Source organism: Erpetoichthys calabaricus, chromosome 13 (assembly GCF_900747795.2).
Source record: "Erpetoichthys calabaricus chromosome 13, fErpCal1.3, whole genome shotgun sequence".
In the NCBI taxonomy this organism is placed as follows: Eukaryota; Metazoa; Chordata; class Cladistia; order Polypteriformes; family Polypteridae; genus Erpetoichthys; species Erpetoichthys calabaricus.
In genome coordinates this window covers 103,137,844-103,157,439 of record NC_041406.2, presented here as the reverse complement: position 1 = coordinate 103,157,439, position 19,596 = coordinate 103,137,844, and the positions used below count along the sequence as shown (strand labels likewise).

Here is a 19,596-nt window from a genome sequence, read left to right as displayed (position 1 = left end):
TCTATCTATCTATCTATCTATCTATCTATCTATCTATCTATCTATCTATCTATCTATCTATCTATCTATCTATCTATCTATCTATCTATCTATCGTTCATGGACAACAGACTAGAAGGAGCTCTCTAAAGGAGGAAGTGCATTAACATTTATTTTGTTTTGTAGTTTAAAGTACAGTTTATTTTTCCATTTGATTTATTAAACTGGGTTACTGCTCGCTTAGCACATCAAAAGTTGCACCCGTGTCTGTGTTTTCTCTCACATTGGCATAGTTGACAAGGGATTGCTCAATTGTGCAGGGGAAACAGGAGATACAGTTAGCGACAGCCCCCTCAACTGCCATGGTGGGATATTGGCAGACATACCTGAGCCTTTCAGGTGATACCTGATCTCACATGTGTGAGAATAGACAATAAATTATAGCTCAAAAAATGCATTCATAGTACAAAGGAATTATTGTCTTGCAGAGTAAGAAGCCCAAACTTATTTGACTGATTCAGTTACACCACTGTAACACTCATGAATACGGTTATCAGTCTACTTACCTACGTTTAATTTCATCTGGAGGCCTTATAAGCTCCCAGGATGAGCCAAGCTTGGTAAGGACAGAGAACACCTGACCTCGCTCTTTCCAGGCAGCATCATCACTGCCTTCAACCCCACGCCACATCACAGAGAAAATAATGTTGGTCAATAGATTACATAATTCTTCTTCTGGAGTTTGCTGTGTGGGAATCAAGAAATTTAACAACATCAGAAGTTTGCCAAATAAGAGGAGACCATTCAGTCCAACAAGATGGTCTGGGTACCTGCTATACCACAGGGCACCCTTGCTTAAAATGTCGGTTAATGTAAATACATAGTTAAGTGAGCCAAAGATGAACTGATGAGCAAAAGTTATAAAGTTAAAGATGAAATTTTTCTTTAATATTTTAAGCTAGATTACATTCTTATTTCCATCATTCAAAGTTACAAAACACCAAAAAAATTAAAAGGGCCTGAAAGAAAAGTTTGGGTACCCAACATGGTCAGTACTTAGTAACACCCCCTTTGGCAAGTATCACAGTTCATATACTCATTTTGAAGCTAGCTAAGAGTCTTTCATTTCTTACTTGGTGTATCTTTGTCCATTCGTCCTTGTAAAAGGCTTGTAATTCTGTAAGATTCTTGGGCTGACTTGCACGCACTACTTTTTTGAGATCTATCCACAGATTTTCAATGATGTTTAGGTCGGGGGACTGTGAGTACCATGGCAAAACCCTCAGACTGAGCCTCTTGGGGTATTCCATTGTAAACTTTGAGGTGTGTTTTGGATCATTATCTTCTTGTGGGACCCATCCTCTTTTTAAATTCAACTTTTTTACAGATGGTATTTACTGGTACTATTTGAATCCGTTCTTCCCTCTACCAATGACATGTTCTCTTTTCCACTGGCTGCAACATAAGCCCAAAGCATAATCAATTTGCTCCATGTTTAATAGTTGGGAGAGGTGTTCTTTTCTGAAATTCAGTGCCTTTTTTTCTCCAAATAAACCTTTGCAGAACTGTGGCAAAAAAAAAAATATTTTGAATTTATCAGTCCACAGGATCTTTTACAGTCCTGAGGGTCTTTTGCTGTCAAACAGGGGTGTTTTTATTTGCATTCTAGCTATCCAACAAGCAGTTCTTTCAGAAAGTTTTCTTGGTCTTCCAGACCTCAACTTGACCTTCACTATTCCTGTTAACTGCAATTACTTAATAACTTTACAAACTGAGGAAACAGCTACCTCATAAGGCTTTTCTGTCTTTTTGTAGCCTTCTCCTGCTTTGTGAGCATCAATTATTTTATTTTTCAGAGTGCTAGGTAGCTGCTTAGAGGAGCCCATAGGTGCCGATTATTGGGTCAAGGTTTGAAGCATCAGACAATTTATACAGCTCTGCAATTTACATCACCTGGTATTTCCTAATGATGACTGTGAATAAGTCCTAATGAGTTTATTAAAGTCTGAGACCTTGGTAAATGTTATCTGAGATGTCAAACATCATGGGGTGCCAAAAGTATCTGCAAACAGAAACAATACACTAATCTTGCATAAAACGCTGAAAAGAAAAGTGTCATCTTTAACTTTAGGCCTTTTGGTGATCAGTTTATCTTCTGCTCACTTAACTATTCACAGTAAAAGACATGTTAAGCAAGGGTGCCCAAACATTTGCATGCCACTGTGTGTGTGTGTGAGTGTATTTTATATGTAGTTATATTTTATTTACAGTTCATTCATGGTTATAGTTCTGTTTTCATCTTTTGATGTTTGAGACACAGTGGCACAGTGTTTAGCACTGCGGACTCATAGCTCAGGTCACATTTTGGCCACAATAATCAGTCCAGCATAGCTGGTAGACACATTTGTAGCCCTAAGAACCAATAAAAGACCACTGCACCATTATAATCTAGTCAAAGCTAGTCCAGTTCCTTCTTCCTCATTTACTTCATTGCATTTCTGCCAAGATCTGTAAAATTCACAGACATTTCAGTGATTTTTCCCAACTCACAGTAAAGCAAACTCTGTTTGCTAATAAGTAACCAGAACACAACGTATTCTACGTTGATTAAAGAAAATTGTTCTGTGAAGTCTAGCATCAAACTAGTTAAGACTGTAGAAATAGTCAATAAATAAAACACAGGCAAGTGACATACTCTCTTCATATGGTAACAGACATTGGTTATAATATTTTGGCTCATCACAGTATCTGTATGTGTGCATGTAAGATAAGAAATATAAATCATGCAATTTACCGAAACCATAAACCTCAGAAATCTGGTTGTGTGCCTTACCTGTGGGTTGCTGGTGTTGGATGTGTTATCCCCAGGAAGTGGTTCTTGGTAGCTGCTTTCATCAAGTACATTAGAGAGGCTAGAACTCTTGCGCACCTGCATGCCAGGAAAGGGTTTGAAGGTCTCCAAAGGTGATGGGGTATCAACCTGGCTGACTGGTGTCTGGTTGCCACTTTCCACTGTAGCTATGGAGCCACTACTGGCCAGTTCCAGCCCCAACTCAAAAGGAGACATTCCAAAAGGTGACAAAGGATGGTAGAGGCTATCGTCTTCAGGATGCTGACAACAATCAGCAGTCCCTGGGATGTCAATGGTGTTGGAAGAGGAATGGCTAGCCCTGTCCAGAGAATCAAAGGACTTAAAATTCATTGAGTTTCCATACGATTTCAGTCTGCCTGATGGAAAATTGTTGCTTGGTGAAAGAGAGAGATCAGAAAAACCTTCAGAAATGTCAATGTCTGAGTGCTCAAAGGTGAAAGGCAAAAAGACAGAATCTGTGATATCTCCCATAACAACATGTTGGCCCTCTAGTAGATCTGGTGTGTTAGAGTCCTGACGACATAAGTGCACTCCATTTTGGTTGCGAAGGTCCAAAGAACTTGATAAACTGTCAGCCCTGGACTCATATGACTCTTTAATATAAAGCTTAGTCAAAGTGTCCTGCCAGCTAGCCTGCCGTGACAACTGATGAACATTTTCATGGTTGGAGTAAATAAGGTGGAAAAGCTGCAGGAGGATAAATTAATAAAGACAATATGTAAGTCAACAAGCTGAAATCATTCATGCATATGATTTTCAAATTAATTTGTCCAATTATTTAACCTTCATTCAACACAGTGACAAACTTCTTCACACAATATTCACAGTATTGCCCTCCTTATTTTCAAATTCTCTTATGTTCAATTTGGAGTACACAAAATAAAAGACAGTTAACACAAATAACAAAATTACACTGCATGACAGTCTGGACACTGGTCTGGGGGAATCACCAGTCAGGAAACCTAAGTATTCCATCTCTTCAAAAAAATATGACAAATCTTGGATTCTGCATATTGAAATGATTCAGAGCAATGTATGATGTGGTTGGGATGAGAATTTCCACCTTAAATCTATCTAGGGCCTTGATAAAGACAGGCTTGTTCTCCATAGGTAGGGGACGAGGAACTATCTTGAGATGGTCAAGTTTAAGTACCAGGAGATGTTGTTCATGATCAAACTGATCATGTGGATATGATCAGTGAATTAGTTTTACTGTCCTTGCACTGGCCTACGGCGGTGAATTTTAAGCTAATTCCACAAACAACGCTTTTAATTTGCCATTATGTTTATATTCTTATCCTTAATTATGGTTACAAGCTCTGTGTATAACTAAAAAAAATGAGATTGCAAATACACATGACTGAAATGAAGTTCTTGCAAAGGATTGCTGCGTTACAGAGCGAGGAACCGAGCAATATGGGAGGACCTCTGGGTGCATCTGGGTATCTACCATGAGTACTCTACCTGGCATAGATTACCAGAAGACGACCTAGGTCATACAGTAGTAGAAGGACCATATGTTTACAATGTCCTGGAAGTATCTAAAAATCTTTAAAGTAGAGGTGGAAAAACACTCAATTTACTTTCAGTTTCTTTTAGTTGCAGAAGTGCATGTTAGGGATGACTGCCCTGTTGCATGACCCAGCGGTGTTTCAACTGCTGTCGATTGACAGATCACTCAATGGTCTCTTGTATATTTCTCTAAAACAAAGTGAATTCCTAATTCTGTTTCCTCGGTGACAACAAGTCATGCTAGTTACGATGCAATAAAACAAAAGAAAACAATGGCAATAACTATATTTTGCTTGACAGCTCAGATATATGTTGTGCATTGGTAATACAGCTCTCTATTTTTTTCCCAGCTAAAATGATGTCACAAACTGCACATTTTGGAAAAATTTCACAACTTTCCAACTGATGTTTACAAAAATCAGACTTTTTGGCTATCTTGAGGAAAGCATGATTTCTATTTGTATAAAGTAATAGCTTATGTGTTATGCCTTGACTACTTTAAACTTCAGACATCCTTGTTCTTTAATAAGGATTTGGATAAACTACTGAAAACTAGAAGGGTAAAAATATAAATTAATGATCAGATGGCAGCGGGCAACCTGAATCTACTTCATAAAGTTTTATGAATTAAATTATCAATATTAATCAAAGCGACTCAAAAGGTTTACACAGAATGCATTTTTATGTATTTCCGCACAATGTTTCTAGAGTTTCCTCTTTTTTTTCTTTTCTTATTTTGTGTTTAATTTTTCCTGTATTTGTAAACCCTTATAGCAAACTAAAGTTAGCTTGAATAAAAAAATCTAAAATGATCTGCAATGAATAAGCGGCTGGGATGGGAATCAGCACCTCCAAATCCGAGACCATGGTCCTCAGCCGGAAAATGTGGAGTGCCCTCTCAGGGTTGGGAGCGAGATCCTGCCCCAAGTGGAGGAGTTCAAGTATCTCGGGGTCTTGTTCACGAGTGAGGGAAGAATGGAGCGTGAGATCGACAGGCGGATCGGTGCGGCGTCCGTAGTGATGCGGGCTCTGCATCGGTCTGTCGTGGTGAAAAAGGAGCTGAGCCGCAAGGCGAAGCTCTCAATTTACGAGTCGATCTATGTTCCTACCCTCACCTATGGTCATAAGCTATGGGTAGTGACCGAAAGAACGAGATCGCAAATACAAGTGGCTGAAATGAGTTTTCTCCGCAGGGTCTCTGGGCTCTCCCTTAAAGATAGGGTGAGAAGCTCAGTCATCCGGGAGGGGCTCTGAGTAGAGCCGCTGCTCCTCCGCATCGAGAGAAGTCAGATGAGGTGGCTCGGGCATCTGATCAGGATGCCTCCTGGACGCCTCCCTGGTGAGGTGTTCCGGGCACATCCAACCGGGAGGAGGCCCCGGGGAAGACCCAGGACACGCTGGAGGGACTATGTCCCCCGGCTGGCCTGGGAACGCCTTGGGATTCCCCCGGAAGAGCTAGAAAAAGTGGCCGGGGAGAGGGAAGTCTGGGCATCTCTGCTCAAGCTGCTGCCCCCGCGACCCGACCACGGATAAGCGGAAGAGGATGGATGGATGGTGTACTGTGTAATGGACTAGTATGCCAGCAAACATGCTGTGATGCTGTAGAAGGCTCTGGCTTTCCATAACACAATGATGCACAAATTAAAAGTAGAAAACAGGTGGAACAAATGATGGATAGATGGAAACTCCAGATTTACTAGTTGGCTCATTCTTTTTTCCTGCTGCTTAATGAAGAACTGTATTACAAAGCTTGTGTAGAATAAATATAAAATCAGACAGATTAATGTCATAAAATTATTACTATTGTTGTAATCAAAAGTCCTTTGTGATCCTTAACCAATGCATTAATTTCCATGCTTCCCTGTCCTTTGATTTAGAATGATTATAACATTTCTCTAACAGATAGTGACTACCAGATGAAAATATATTTTGATGGACAGACTGGTCTCCAGGCCAGGATCGACCCTGCTCTCTCACTTGGCCTGGAAGCCAAAATAAAGGATGGTCAGGAAGGCAACTGCAATTCCCCGCTCTATGTCTGAACATGGACATGGAGGGACACTGTGGCAGCAGGTATATCTTGCAGTCCTAGCAGCCGTGTATGGATGTGTTGGGTGGGGAAAAAAACTGACCGGGGTGGTTGGCAGTCCCATTTCCAGTCAAGAGGCCAGACAAACTAGACATTTAAAGACCACCTGCTATGGGCAGATTGCTTCCCCATACACTGGATGGCTCTGGCATCTCTTCAGGCAATTCCCAATATGGATGCCCGCAGAGCAACATGGGAAATATGGTCCCATAGGGTTGCCCTGTAGGGGTTTGTGGCGGCTGCCAGAGGAAGTTGTTGAGAATTAACTGCTGAATGACTAGGGTTGTTACGTCTGATCGCCAAGTGTTTCCAGGAGAGAATGAATTGAGCATCACAAGTAATCCCGGGTTGGGTGTTAAAACAGAGAGCCCTCCACTTGGCCCAAGGAGTCGGAGTTGGGAGTGGAGAAGGCCAACACGTACCTAAGAGGAGTGGAGGGATTAAAAAAAAAAAACAGAATGAAGGAAAAGGAAAGGATTTCTTTGTACTGGGCAACTGGAAAAGAAGGCACTGAAAAGGCAATCTGTTAAAATAAAAATGTTGAATGTGAACCTAGGACTTGTCTGTGCAAACGAGTCTAAAGTTAAGGGCTCAGTCTTGCCCCCTACAGGCCATAATATGTAAGTGCATTAACTCACATACAATGTAAAAAACACCGTATATTAAAACTGCAATCAAGCTACTGTCAATCATTTAATACATACACCGTTTAAATGATTACTTGATTACCTTGCGACAAATGTCCAGACGGACTGTAAGATCTGCCCGATGGGACAAAAAGACAACAGCAAGCAAATCTCTGTAATTAGGATTGTTATCTGGGAAAGAAAGAGCAGACTGTAGTTAATGATTTGGAAAGGCAAATAAACGGAAACATCTTCTCAACAAGTAAAGTACAAATGACCTGAATAAGGGTACCTGCTGCAAGGACCTGCTCACAGAGACATCGGATTAGAGACATGGATACAGTAATTTCATTAAAGTAGCAGATAAGGCCCTGATAGCCAATATCCTTCAGTTTTAGACGATGTTTACTTCTCTCAGGGACCTTGTCATATTTCAAGACTTTGTATAAGATCTGCAGTGAGATGAAAGGTAGCAAGTACATTAGGAAATTTAATGGTACCATAAAATGCTGACAAATTCATTTAACAAAAAAAAAAGACACTGCATTATACAAAGGTGAAGAAAGAGAAATAAAGCATTATACATTTAGGAAATATTTATCTAAATGCACGAATGGTTAAAATTCTAACATACAATATTTATATAAAGTATATAGTGAACACATACAGTGCATCCGGAAAGTATTCACAGTCCATCACTTTTTCCATATTTTGTTATGTTACAGCCTTATTCCAAAATGGATTAAATTAATTTTTTTCCTCAGAATTCTACACACAACACCCCATAATGACAACGTGAAAAAGGTTTACTTGAGATTTTTGCAAATTTATTAAAAATAAAACAATTGAGAAAGCACATGTACATAAGTATTCACAGCCTTTGCCATGAGGCTCAAAATTGAGCTGAGGTGCATCCTGTTTCCCCAGATCATCCTTGAGGTGTTTCTGCAGCTTAATTGGAGTCCACCTGTGGTAAATTCAGTTGATTGGACATGATCTGGAAAGGCACACGTCTGTCTATATAAGGTCCCACAGTTGACAGTTCATGTCAGAGCACAATCCAAGCATGAAGTCAAAGGAATTGTCTGTAGACCTCCGAGACGGGATTGCCTCGAGGCACAAATATGGGGAAACTTACAGATAAATTTCTGCTGCTTTGAAGGTCCCAATGAGCACAGTGGCATCCATCATCCATAAGTGGAAGAAGTTCGAAACCACCAGGACTCTTCCTAGAGCTGGCCGACCATCTAAACTGAGCGATCGGGGGAGAAGGGCCTTAGTCAGGGAGGTGACCATGAACCCGATGGTCACTCTGTCAGAGATCCAGAGGTCCTCTGTGGAGAGAGGAGAACCTTCCAGAAGGACAACCATCTCTGCAGCAATCCACCAATTAGGCCTGTATGGTAGAGTGGCCAGACGGAAGCCACTCCTTAGTAAAAGGCACATGGCAGCCCGCCTGGAGTTTGCCAAAAGGCACCTGAAGGACTCTCAGACCATGAGAAAGAAAATTCTCTGGTCTGAAGAGACAAAGACTAAACTCTTTGGTGTGAATGCCAGGCATCACGTTTGGAGGAAACCAGGCACCGCTCATCACAAGGCCAATACCATCCCTACAGTGAAGCATGGTGGTGGCAGCGTCATGCTGTGGGGATCATTTTCAGTGGCAGGGACTGGGAGACTAGTCAGGAAAAAGGGAAAGATGACTGCAGCAATGTACAGAGACATCCTGGATGAAAACCTGCTCCAGAGCGCTCTTGACCTCAGACTGGGGCGACGGTTAATCTTTCAGCAGGACAACGACCCTAAGCACACAGCCAAGATATCAAAGGAGTGGCTTCAGGACAACTCTGTGAATGTCCTTGAGTGGCCCAGCCAGAGCCCAGACTTGCATCCGACTGAACATCTCTGGAGAGATCTTAAAATAGCTGTGCACCGACGCTTCCCATCCAACCTGATGGAGCTTGAGAGGTGCTGCAAAGAGGAATGGGCGAAACTGGCCAAGGATAGGTGTGCCAAGCTGGTGGCATCATATTCAAAAAAACTTGAGGCTGTAATTGCTGCCAAAGGTGCATCAACAAAGTATTGAGCAAAGGCTGTGAATACTTATGTACATGTGATTTATCAAGTTTTTTTATTTTTAATAAATTTGCAAAAACCTCAAGTAAACTTTTTTCACATTGTCATTATGGGGTGCTGTGTGTAGAATTCTGAGGAAAAAAAAGAATTTAATCCATTTTGGAATAAGGCTGTAACATAAGAAAATGTGGAAAAAGTGATGTGCTGTGAATACTTTCCGGATGCACTGTATAGAGGGTATGCCAAAACATATACAAATTATCACTGAGTGTCTTTATGTGCACACAAAACAGGATAAGGTGAGTTACCCAATTAAGGCACAAATCAGGTTTCTTAAAAACCTCCATTTACTTGAGGTATGATTCTGGAGTTCTCCTCTCTGACGTCTTTAAACCGCGCACAAAAAAAAAAAAAAAAAAAAAAAAAGACTTCAATATCATGATTGGCTGCTGTGAATCTGAAAACAAGCATGATGCCTGTGATAATTTTCTTCTGTTTTATAAATAAATTTAGCCTTTCATATGCTTTGCTCTGAAGTACATCCATCCCCTTTTTACATCCTCAATCTGAGCCCCTGTTGATTTGTGGTATAAACACTGGCTGCTGCATCACCCAATCACACTGTTTCAACATATCAATGGCAAAGAGCTGGATGAAAACTGAACTGGTACTTTATTATGTTTCTTTTTTATTAAAATTTTATTAATTTTATTGTAATCATTCATACAAGTCGATCAATTTTTACAAAAAATAGGATTGAAAAACAAGTCGACCCCCACCCCTGCGAGAGAGAGAGAGAGCATGGCCAACGGGGTAAAACTTAAGGCTTGTAAACATACCTAAATTGATGAGTTTAATAGGCCAGTAGAGATGAATGGAGAAGAAAAAGAAATGCGTAGATAATTGCTTCCTCGGTGCTTTAAGAGCTTTTTCTAAAATTTTATTGATTATATCCTGCCAGGTTTTAAAAAAAAAAAAAAAAAATTCTATACAAATCCTCTAACTGAATATTTGATTTTTTCCAATTTCAAATAGTATAAAACATCGGTTACCCACTGACTTAAAAGAGGAGAGTTAGGATTCTTCCAGTTTAGCAAGGTAAGTCTGCGTGCCAAAAGTGTAGTGAATGCAATTACAGTTTGTTTGTCCTTCTCCACTTTAAGCACATCTGGAAGAACACCAAACACAGCAGTTAATGGGTTAGGAGGGATTGTAACACCAAGGCTGTCTGAAAAGGCACTTAAAAATTTTGGTCCAAAATGATGTTAATTTGGCGCAGGCCCAAAACATGTGACCCAGTGAGGCTGGGACTTGATTGCAGCGTTCGCAGGTTGGATCTTGCCCTGGAAACATTTTGGACAGTTTTAGGCGAGACAGATGTGCTCGATATATAATTTTGAGTTGAATAATTGTATGCTTTGCGCATATGGAGCTCGAGTGGAGTCTCTGCATTGCTACTTTCCACTCCCTTTCTGATATATTGATTAAGAGATCTTTTCCCCATTGTCCTCTTGTATCTTTGAAAGGTAGAGACTGTAAAATAATTTTATATATTGCAGAGATGGTGTCTAAGTCCTTGAAATTGAGCAATATTTTTTCCAGCATGGACGAGGGTGAAGATGAGGAAAATCGGGCAGGTTCTGTTTAACAAAGTTCCTAATTTGAAGATAGTGAAAGAAATGTGTAGCTGGAAAGTTAAATTTGGAATGCAATTGTTCGTAGGATGCAAAGATGTTGTCTATATAAAGATCACTGAACAATTTAATCCCACATTTTTTCCAGATATTAAAAACTGCAAGTTTGAGTGGGTTGAAAGAGGTGGTTCTCTTGCAGAGGTGGCACAGATAAAAGCTTCTCCAACTTAAAATGCTTTCTACATTGGTTCCATATTCTGAGTGAATGAAGCACAATTGGGTTATTAGTATATTGCCGATACCTTGCATTTATTGGGGCACAAAGCAAGGAATATAAAGAAGTACTGCAGGATTTTACTTCTATTGCGGACCAGGCCTGTGTATGTTCATCTATTTGTGTCCAGGTTTTTATAGCTTGTATGTTTGCTGCCCAGTAATAAAACTGAAAGTTAGGTAGAGCCATGCCACCTTCTGACTTAGGTCTTTGTAGGGTCGCTCTTTGGATACGTGGATGTTTTGAGTTCCAGATAAATGAGGTTACTGTTGAATCTAATTGCTTAAAAAATGATTTATTGATGTATATTGGAATGTTTTGAAATAAAAAAAGAAGCTTAGGAAGAATATTCATCTTAACAATGTTAATTCTTCCAGCTAGAGTGAGATGAAGGGTTGACCATCTATGAAAGTCTTGCTTAATTTTTTCCATACAGACAGAGAAATTTTGCTGATAAAGAGCTTTGTGTTTACCCCTAGGTATTTGAACTGATCTGCAATGATAAAAGGTAGTGTGTCTAATCTTATATTATTTGCTTGAAGAATTCACTGGAAAGAGTACACTTTTATTCAGATTAATTCTGAGACCAGAGATCTTTTGAAATTCTGTAAGTGCTATTAGGACTGCAGGCACAGAATTTTGTAGGTCTGATATATACAGTACCATATCATCTGCATATAGAGCAATTTTCTGTTCCAGCCCTTCTCTGATAATCCCATTTATTTGATCAGCATTTCGACAGTGAACCGCCAGTGGTTCAATGGCGATTGCAAATAATAATAATAAATCTTTGCATTTATATAGCAGTGGTGACAAGGGGCATCCTTGTCTGGTACCACGTTCTAGTTTAAAGTAGTCTGAACAAATGTTAATACAAACTGAAGCTTCTGGACTGGTATACAGTAGTTTGATCCATGCACAAATGTTCGGGCCAAACCCAAATTTCTCTAATGTAGTGAAAAGGTATTTCCATTCAGTCATGTCAAATGCTTTTTCTGCATCCAATGATATTATTTCTGGGGTGTTTGACTTTGTTGGTGAGTATATTACATTAAACAGGCATCGAAGATTGGAGGAGAAGTGTCGACCCTTGATAAATCCAGTTTGATCTTGTGATATTACTGAAGGCAGAACTTTCTTCATCCTTCTACCTATGATTTTTGAGAGTATCTTAACATCATTATTCAGAAGTGAAACTGGTCTGTATGATGCACATTGTAATAAGTCCTTATTTTGTTTAGGAAAGACGGTGATTAATGCTTGGCGAAAAGTTTGAGGCAGAATTTGATTGTCTCTAGCTTCTGTAAATGTTGTTAATAGGAGGGGAGCTAGCTGAGCGGAGAATTTCTTATAAAATTCTGCAGGGTAGCCATCAGGGCCTGCTGCTTTCCCGCCATGAAGTGACTTTATAGCATCTAGTAATTCTGATAGCGCCAGAGGTTTATCCAGTTCCTCCGCAGTACAAGAATCTATTTGTGGTAACTGTAATATATCCAGAAATGCATTAGATTGTGTGTTGTCTTCTTTAAACTCAGTAGAATATAAGGATTTATAGTAGTCTCTAAATGTGTGCATTATATTTTTATGGTCAATGATTTCGTCTCTGTTCGTGTTGGTGATTACTGGGATTACATTGCGAACTTCTTGCTTGTGGATTTGTTGAGCTAAAAGCTTATTAGCTTTCTCTCCGTGTTCATAGTAATGATGTCTGGATTTATAAATTAGTTGTTCAGTTTCTTTAGTTGTCAAGAGGTTGAGTTCTGAATGCAGAGCCTGCCGTTTCCTATGTAGAGCCTCGCTTGGAAGCCTGGCATGTTCTTCATCTATTCATAATTTCGCTTTTTAGTTCTGATACTTTCTTGGTTTCTAATTTATTCCTGTGGGAAAGATATGAAATAATCTGTCCTCTTAAGAAGGCCTTTAGAGTTTCCCAGAGTATTCCTGCAGAAACCTCTGAGGATGTATTTGTCTCTAGGAAGAAACTGATTTGTTTGGAAATAAATTCTGTACAGTTCTCGTCTGCTAATAGAAGCAGGTTAAGACGCCATCTACAAGGTGAGTGTGCGGGGCTTAGTGACTTTAGCTCTAAGATCAGTGGTGCATGGTCGGAAATAACAATAGCATCGTACTTGCAAGATTTAATCATAGGCAAGAAATTATTATCTATAAAGATAGAGTCCTATCGAAGAGTGGATTTAAAACACAATTAAAGTCCCCGGCCATTATAATTTTATGAGTGTTCACATTGGGAATGGATGCAAAAACGTTTTGTATGAATTCCTTATCATCAACATTAAGTGCATAAACATTTATCAAAATCATTTTACAGTTAAATAAGTTGCCCATGACCATCACATATCTCCCTTCCGGATCAGATACTACATCTGATGCTACAAATGAGACTGTTCTATGTATGAGAATTCCCACACCTCTAGTTTTCTTTGTAAAGCTAGAATGGAACATTTGGCCAGCCCAATCCTTTTACAGACGGAACTGATCCTTGCTTAGTAAGTGGGTTTCCTGTAAAAATACTATTTTAGCGTTTAAACTTGTTAGGTGAGAGAGTACTTTCTTTCTCTTTAAGTCGTGATTCAGGCCTTTAACATTTCAGCTCACAAAGTTAACTGTCCCATCATAGAGATATTGATTCTGAGTTTTTGATGTCATTTTATAGTCTTAACTGGAAGTGAGACAGCTTTAACCTTAATTTCCTAATTCCCCACAAGTTATTGCCATGCAGCCTATTGTTACATTGGTAGTTATAATTATAAGGATTAAAAGGATAGATTTTAAAAGAGCCTGCTCTCTTTCTCTCCCCCCCTTATCCCCCCCCCCCCCCCCCCCCCCCCCATTTTGCCTCCCCACGTGAGGCTGGACCCCACTTCACAAAGTCTCGGTCCTCTGACATACCTAGATACAGAGCACGTCCAAAGCAAAAACAAGCCCTCCCCATGCAGTGGCGTTTTAGGATAAAAAGTAGAGCTATCTATTGCCAATATAGTCTAAATACTATATGCCTAAAATATAATCATTAACAAACTATGATTATATATAATCATTAACAAACTATAAGCATAAAATATATAATATAATCTTCAGCAATCTTAAAGTAATAAGATAATAAACTCAGGGGATGGTGTTAGAAAGTGGTCCAGGATAAGCATAGTAAGTCTTAATGCAATAATAACAATAAACCAAGGGTATGATGTTAAACAGTCTCCTTTAGAGTACTAAGGAAAAAAAAAGTTAATTTCTTCCACACACACGTCTATAACTGAAATTAAAACTGTAATTAAAACATAAACAGAAAGCGTCCGAGTAATGAAAAGGATGTATAAATTATAATACCCGTGATATCTTGTTGCCATGCCATGACAGGATGCAACTCACTATTGTGTTTCAGAATAGTGTTGGGATCAGCTTTCTAATTCCTTTTCTGCTTCTTCCTTGCTGGAAAAGACGTATTGGCCTTGCACATCCACTTTCAGTTTGGCAGGGTACAAGAGGCTGTATTTGATGTCGGCTTGCCATAACCGCTGTTTAATGTTGTAGAAGGCCTGCACATTTAGCAGCTGTTGCGGGAGAGAGAAATCAGGGAAAATACGAATGTGGTTATTTTCAAATATAATCTCTTGCTTGCGTCTGAGGAGTGCCATCACATCTAGCTTACATAATAATCTCTCGAACGGATAATAAAAGACCTAGGGTCTAAAGGTATTTGATCTGCGTGTGCGATAAGCTGCTGCTATCTCGGTATCTGATTTTAAAGTCCTCTCCAAATATTTTAGAGAATAGTTCAGCTCACGACATTTCACTGGGGTTTGGACTTTCACTATTCTCAGGTAGACCTTCGATTCTAATATTATTCCTTTCTGCTTCCATCTTCCAGAGCAGCAAGTCTATCTCTGAGTTTTTTGCATTCGGAACTGCCAGCCGTTGCTTTTCCATCAGCAGTGGATGCTAGATTTTTGGCTATTTCAATTCGAGTCGTGAATGGCTGCTTAACATCCTCCAGCTGATTGGCAAAATGTGCTCCAGTTTAGACACGTTTTCCTGAATGTGCTCAATTTTATTCAGCATACCATTAAAGCCGCCTCAAAGCGGATATACACGCGTTTCTCAGAGTCTTTGTTATTCTGCCGCAGCTCTTGCAGCTTCCATTGTAGCTTCTCACTTGCCTTTTCGCTTGCCTCTCACTCTTCTTTATATCATTCTTTATCTCTTGCTTGAGCCTCAGCGATCATCACCTTCAGTTCGGACAGATCATTTCTGCTTGCGAGCACCGTAGGTGAAGCGGCAGGCTCTATTATAGCTGATGGTCCCGAACTCGCTTGGAGTAGGTGAAAGCGTGGACTGCAAGGCCTTTTCCAGTTTCAAATGATCTGTGTCACTCGCACATTCGCTCTCAACTGGAGACTATGCTGTGGACCGTGGTCCCAAGGAGTTTGGGCTATTGCCCATCTGTTCCAGGTCAGTCTCTGAAATACCGTACCTTGGAATTTGGACTTGTCGGTCTGGGCTTGGATGCAGCTTTAGTTTTCTTTTTCCATTTCTTTCTAAGCCTCTTTCTTGCCAACCATGTTTATATATGCTGTAGCAGACCCACAGGTTGGATAAAAACAGGATATCTCAGGATAATAAGGAAATGATATAAAAAAATAAACACCGTTGTGTACGGAGCTCCGCTTCAGACGTCCATCTCTAGCAACGGACGAGACCAAATCTTATTATGTTTCTATTGCTATGACTGGCACTTCCAAAACACTAGAGTTCCAAGACCACTTCCCAAAATGCCCACTGAAGGGGGAAATCCTTCAAAAACCAGGCTAGATTACAAAAGGGTCATGTGGAAGATTCTTTATAAAACAAAGTATTATAAAAAATATTCTCTGTAAGTATATGCAGCTTTTGTAGAGCACTCAGACAAAAAGGAGTGGCCAGCAATGGCAATCCAAGTGAACAAGTCCCAGCACACAATTCAAAGGCGAAGTTAGAAAACAAGGTCAAAAATCCAATAATTCAACATTGCAAAAAACACAAGTAACACTCTCCAATCTTCCTAGCACATTCAAATCAGCCTCCAGGAAACTGTGGAAGATCCTCTGATTATATAGGGCAGAGGGCAGTTCCTGACAGTGACTGGCAGGTGGGTCTGCCTCTTGGGGTACCACCCACAAAACATTTGGAACAAAGTACAGGGATAGAAAACAAAGCAGACAATAAACAAAAGTAACCTTAACGACTCAGAATTGAACAAAAAAGCTTAAATCAAGACTTTGAACCCCAGCTATGGGTGGAACTCTGGCTGCTATCTGTCACCAGATAACAAACTCTTTTCTGCTTGGCTGTGTGACTAAGCCCCGCCAAGGAGAGGCGTACTGATACACAAGCCTCTTGCCTTATACCTAGTGCTGCTGGGATAATAACAACGCAGGTATTTTAATTTTAATTAAGTATCACATTAGGTTATTTGTTACTTTAAAAAGTAACCAGACTACATAACGCACATTACTTTTAACAGGTTACCGTCAACGCTGCTCTCGAGATTGTGCTGCTGAGGTTAGCACTGCACGTTCAGCTCATCAACATCATTTTAGCAGTTTTTGAAATACTGAGACAGATTACTTCAACCAGAAGAAGGAATAATGTGATCACCCAAACATTTGTCTCAGAGAATTGATTTTGTAGGTGCTTCTACCCGTGACTGCTGAAAGCATGTGCAGAGCGAACAGAGTGCAGTGGACATGTGCAGACTACAAAAGACTTTACCGTAACCTGGTTAAGGATTTACATGGAGAAATCTACATGTATTAACCTGGTTTCTTGGAGACCAAAAATCTGCTTTCTCCAATCATAGTTAAGTGTTTACATGGCATATTAAGAGCCAAGTTTCTGTGAAAAAACTGGGTTATTGAAAAGCATATTATCATCAGTAAAATTCCATGCAAATTAAATGTTACTCAAAACAAAACTCACATATGACCTAACTACTGCTCTGTAACATAGATGTACACAGAAGTAATGGTACAGTGCAGAGCATAGTAACACCAACCTCATGGTTTCACTGCTCTCAGGGCAACATCAGTTTTGGTTACTTTAAACACTTTTATACTGATTACCATAGATTTTACAAACACATTTAGGAAAAATTACTCGAAATCCAGAAAGGACCCCTAACATCCCCTTCCAAATTACTCACCTTGAAGACTCTTTCTCGTAAATCGTCACTGTATTTCTTCTGCAGAAGAAGAGAGTAGAGGGCCTCAATGTTTCCTGTGTCAAAAAGGACTGTAAACAATTGTTCTTTTGAAGGACTACCCCGCAACAAGTTGTGGATCACCTCCAAGATCCCACACACCTGTGTAGAGAAGATGAAGATGTCTGACATTATAATCTATTTCTGCCTTAAATATATAGCCCGCAAAGAATTTCAGACAATACCTGCTGCTCATCACCCACAGCAGTTGCATACGACAAGGCAAACTGGAGCTCCTCATTTGTGAACCCCTTTTGACAGGAAATCTTTCACCAGGGAGAACAGGGATGTCTGCACAGTCCGGACATCATCTGCGGGTACTGTGCCTTCCTTCTCTGCCCTGCCAGAACAGAACATTGCAAATTTTAAGCAGGAAAACAAAAGTATAGTACACTCTTTACACACATTATTTGACTCAACAACATAAAACATGAGGTAAAGAACAAACACTGGGCTGGAGATGGTAGGGAAAACTGAATTTTCCACAATAGGGCTGCTTCCACTGACAAAAACTGATATTTTCCACATTCAAGTGGAGTTTCAACATGTTGAGCACCAATCATAGTTAGCTCCAAGTTCACACTTGCACTTTAACTAAGTAAAAAGGGTACCTGGTGTTTCCTGGTATGAGGGCACGAAGTAAATTTTAGAATGACATATGCATAGTACATCTAAATAAATGGCATTAATCACATTCCTTTTTCCTGCTGTTTTCAGGCTTCCATATAACATTTTCCATAATCAAGATATTTTCATTTAAAAAATTAATTTGTTCCAAATTCCCCATGCTTACATACCCTAAGAGCACTAGATGGTGCTGTAGCCCTTCAGGACACAACAAACTCATAAAACTAACTTGATGGAGCTCTTACCCATAGTAAGTCCTGATGGAATCGAGGATGTACTGTACTCCATACTTCCTGCGGATCCTCTGCTTGTGGTCTTTGATAACAGATGACAAATTCTGAATATGCCCTGCAAGGTGGGGCAAGAAGAACAGAAGGTTAGGTTACTATGTAATGGTCTGGTCTCACCTAGTGATGTCACATTTTCCTCACTCTGGCACAATTACTGTAACAAGGCTGTAGTGGTGTTCAAGGGTTTTATGCAAATAACAAGCAAGTACAAAGGAAGGTTGAAAAGTCCATTTAAAATGTGCTTTTATGTTGCTGGATTGTGTTCCTTCTTTTAAGGCATATACCTCTATGTTTCAATGAACAGTTCAAAACATTCTGTCCCTAGGGAAAGTCATGGAGATGAGATGAATGATGTGAGAGCTGTGGTGTAGTAAAAAAAAAATTAGACTTGGGGATCACATAGTCATTTAGGAAAAAGTGTTTTGATATGCTTTCCTTATTAAAATACAGCACCCACCTCAGAAGTATAAAAGGGTTAATAAATGTCAGAAACCTGTTCAGATACATCAAGAAACCAGATAAAGGTCAAGTGAACAACAAAGACAAGAATATACCAGGAGCAGGTTGATGTAAAACATCAAATGTATGATTAAGAGATCAGCAGATGTTCTGTAAACAATAAAATTGGACAGTTGTCACATACACAGAGATTTCAAGGGTAATATCTAAACTAAGAGATATTGAAGAACAAGGACATAATGGAGACAGACTTTTATTTAGGCTGGTTGTGCTCTATGCTAAACATGTCATTTAACCTATCAGAGTATGAAATGTATACGTTGATTGACACTCTATGTTAATTTAATAGTTTATAAAATGAACCCCTATCTTTTGTTTCTGTGACCATTCTGACCATGCTGTAACAGACTACAATGAAAGATGCTCCCTCCTAAGCTTGGTGCTGCAGATGTAATAAATGACACAGAGAGACAAGCTCTTCTCTTGCCTAGTTACTGAAAAAAGGGTTTATCAGACTTGTCTTGTTAGAGGATAAGTTTCTTTCTTTAATTAAGATGTTGATTTCTAATTCAGGTGACACATGATCAGAACTTTTCTGATGAGCAAAAGCATGTCATAATTCTCTACAAAATGGACCAACGTTGAATTCCCTAAACAATTCCCCATTGATTCTGAGCACGGTCAATCGGTGAAGTTCAAGACAATTATCACTGCCAGTGGAGTGGTTTTATAAAATGGACCCGCTCAGCAAGCAATAAACCACGATGTGGTCCAGAAAAGGTCAAGCACCACCAGTGAAAGCAGGGTGTCTCAAATCATACATCAAAGTGATATTTGTGATTTTCTTCTCCATGGATGGAATTGTGGCAGCTGTCATATTCAATGAAGGACAGACAATGACTT

General features: G+C 39.7%; 1 protein-coding gene across 1 annotated transcript in view; it reads right to left on the bottom strand.

Annotated features, from left to right (window-relative positions):
* nbeal2 (neurobeachin-like 2) overlaps positions 1 to 19,596 on the bottom strand; it is a 338,784-nt gene that overhangs the window by 48,484 nt on the left and 270,704 nt on the right. Inside the window, 8 exon segments of the mRNA XM_028817374.2 lie at positions 545 to 723; positions 2,812 to 3,537; positions 7,181 to 7,269; positions 7,370 to 7,529; positions 17,261 to 17,419; positions 17,503 to 17,574; positions 17,576 to 17,657; positions 18,190 to 18,292. Coding sequence (XP_028673207.2) covers positions 545 to 723; positions 2,812 to 3,537; positions 7,181 to 7,269; positions 7,370 to 7,529; positions 17,261 to 17,419; positions 17,503 to 17,574; positions 17,576 to 17,657; positions 18,190 to 18,292 — 1,570 coding nt within the window.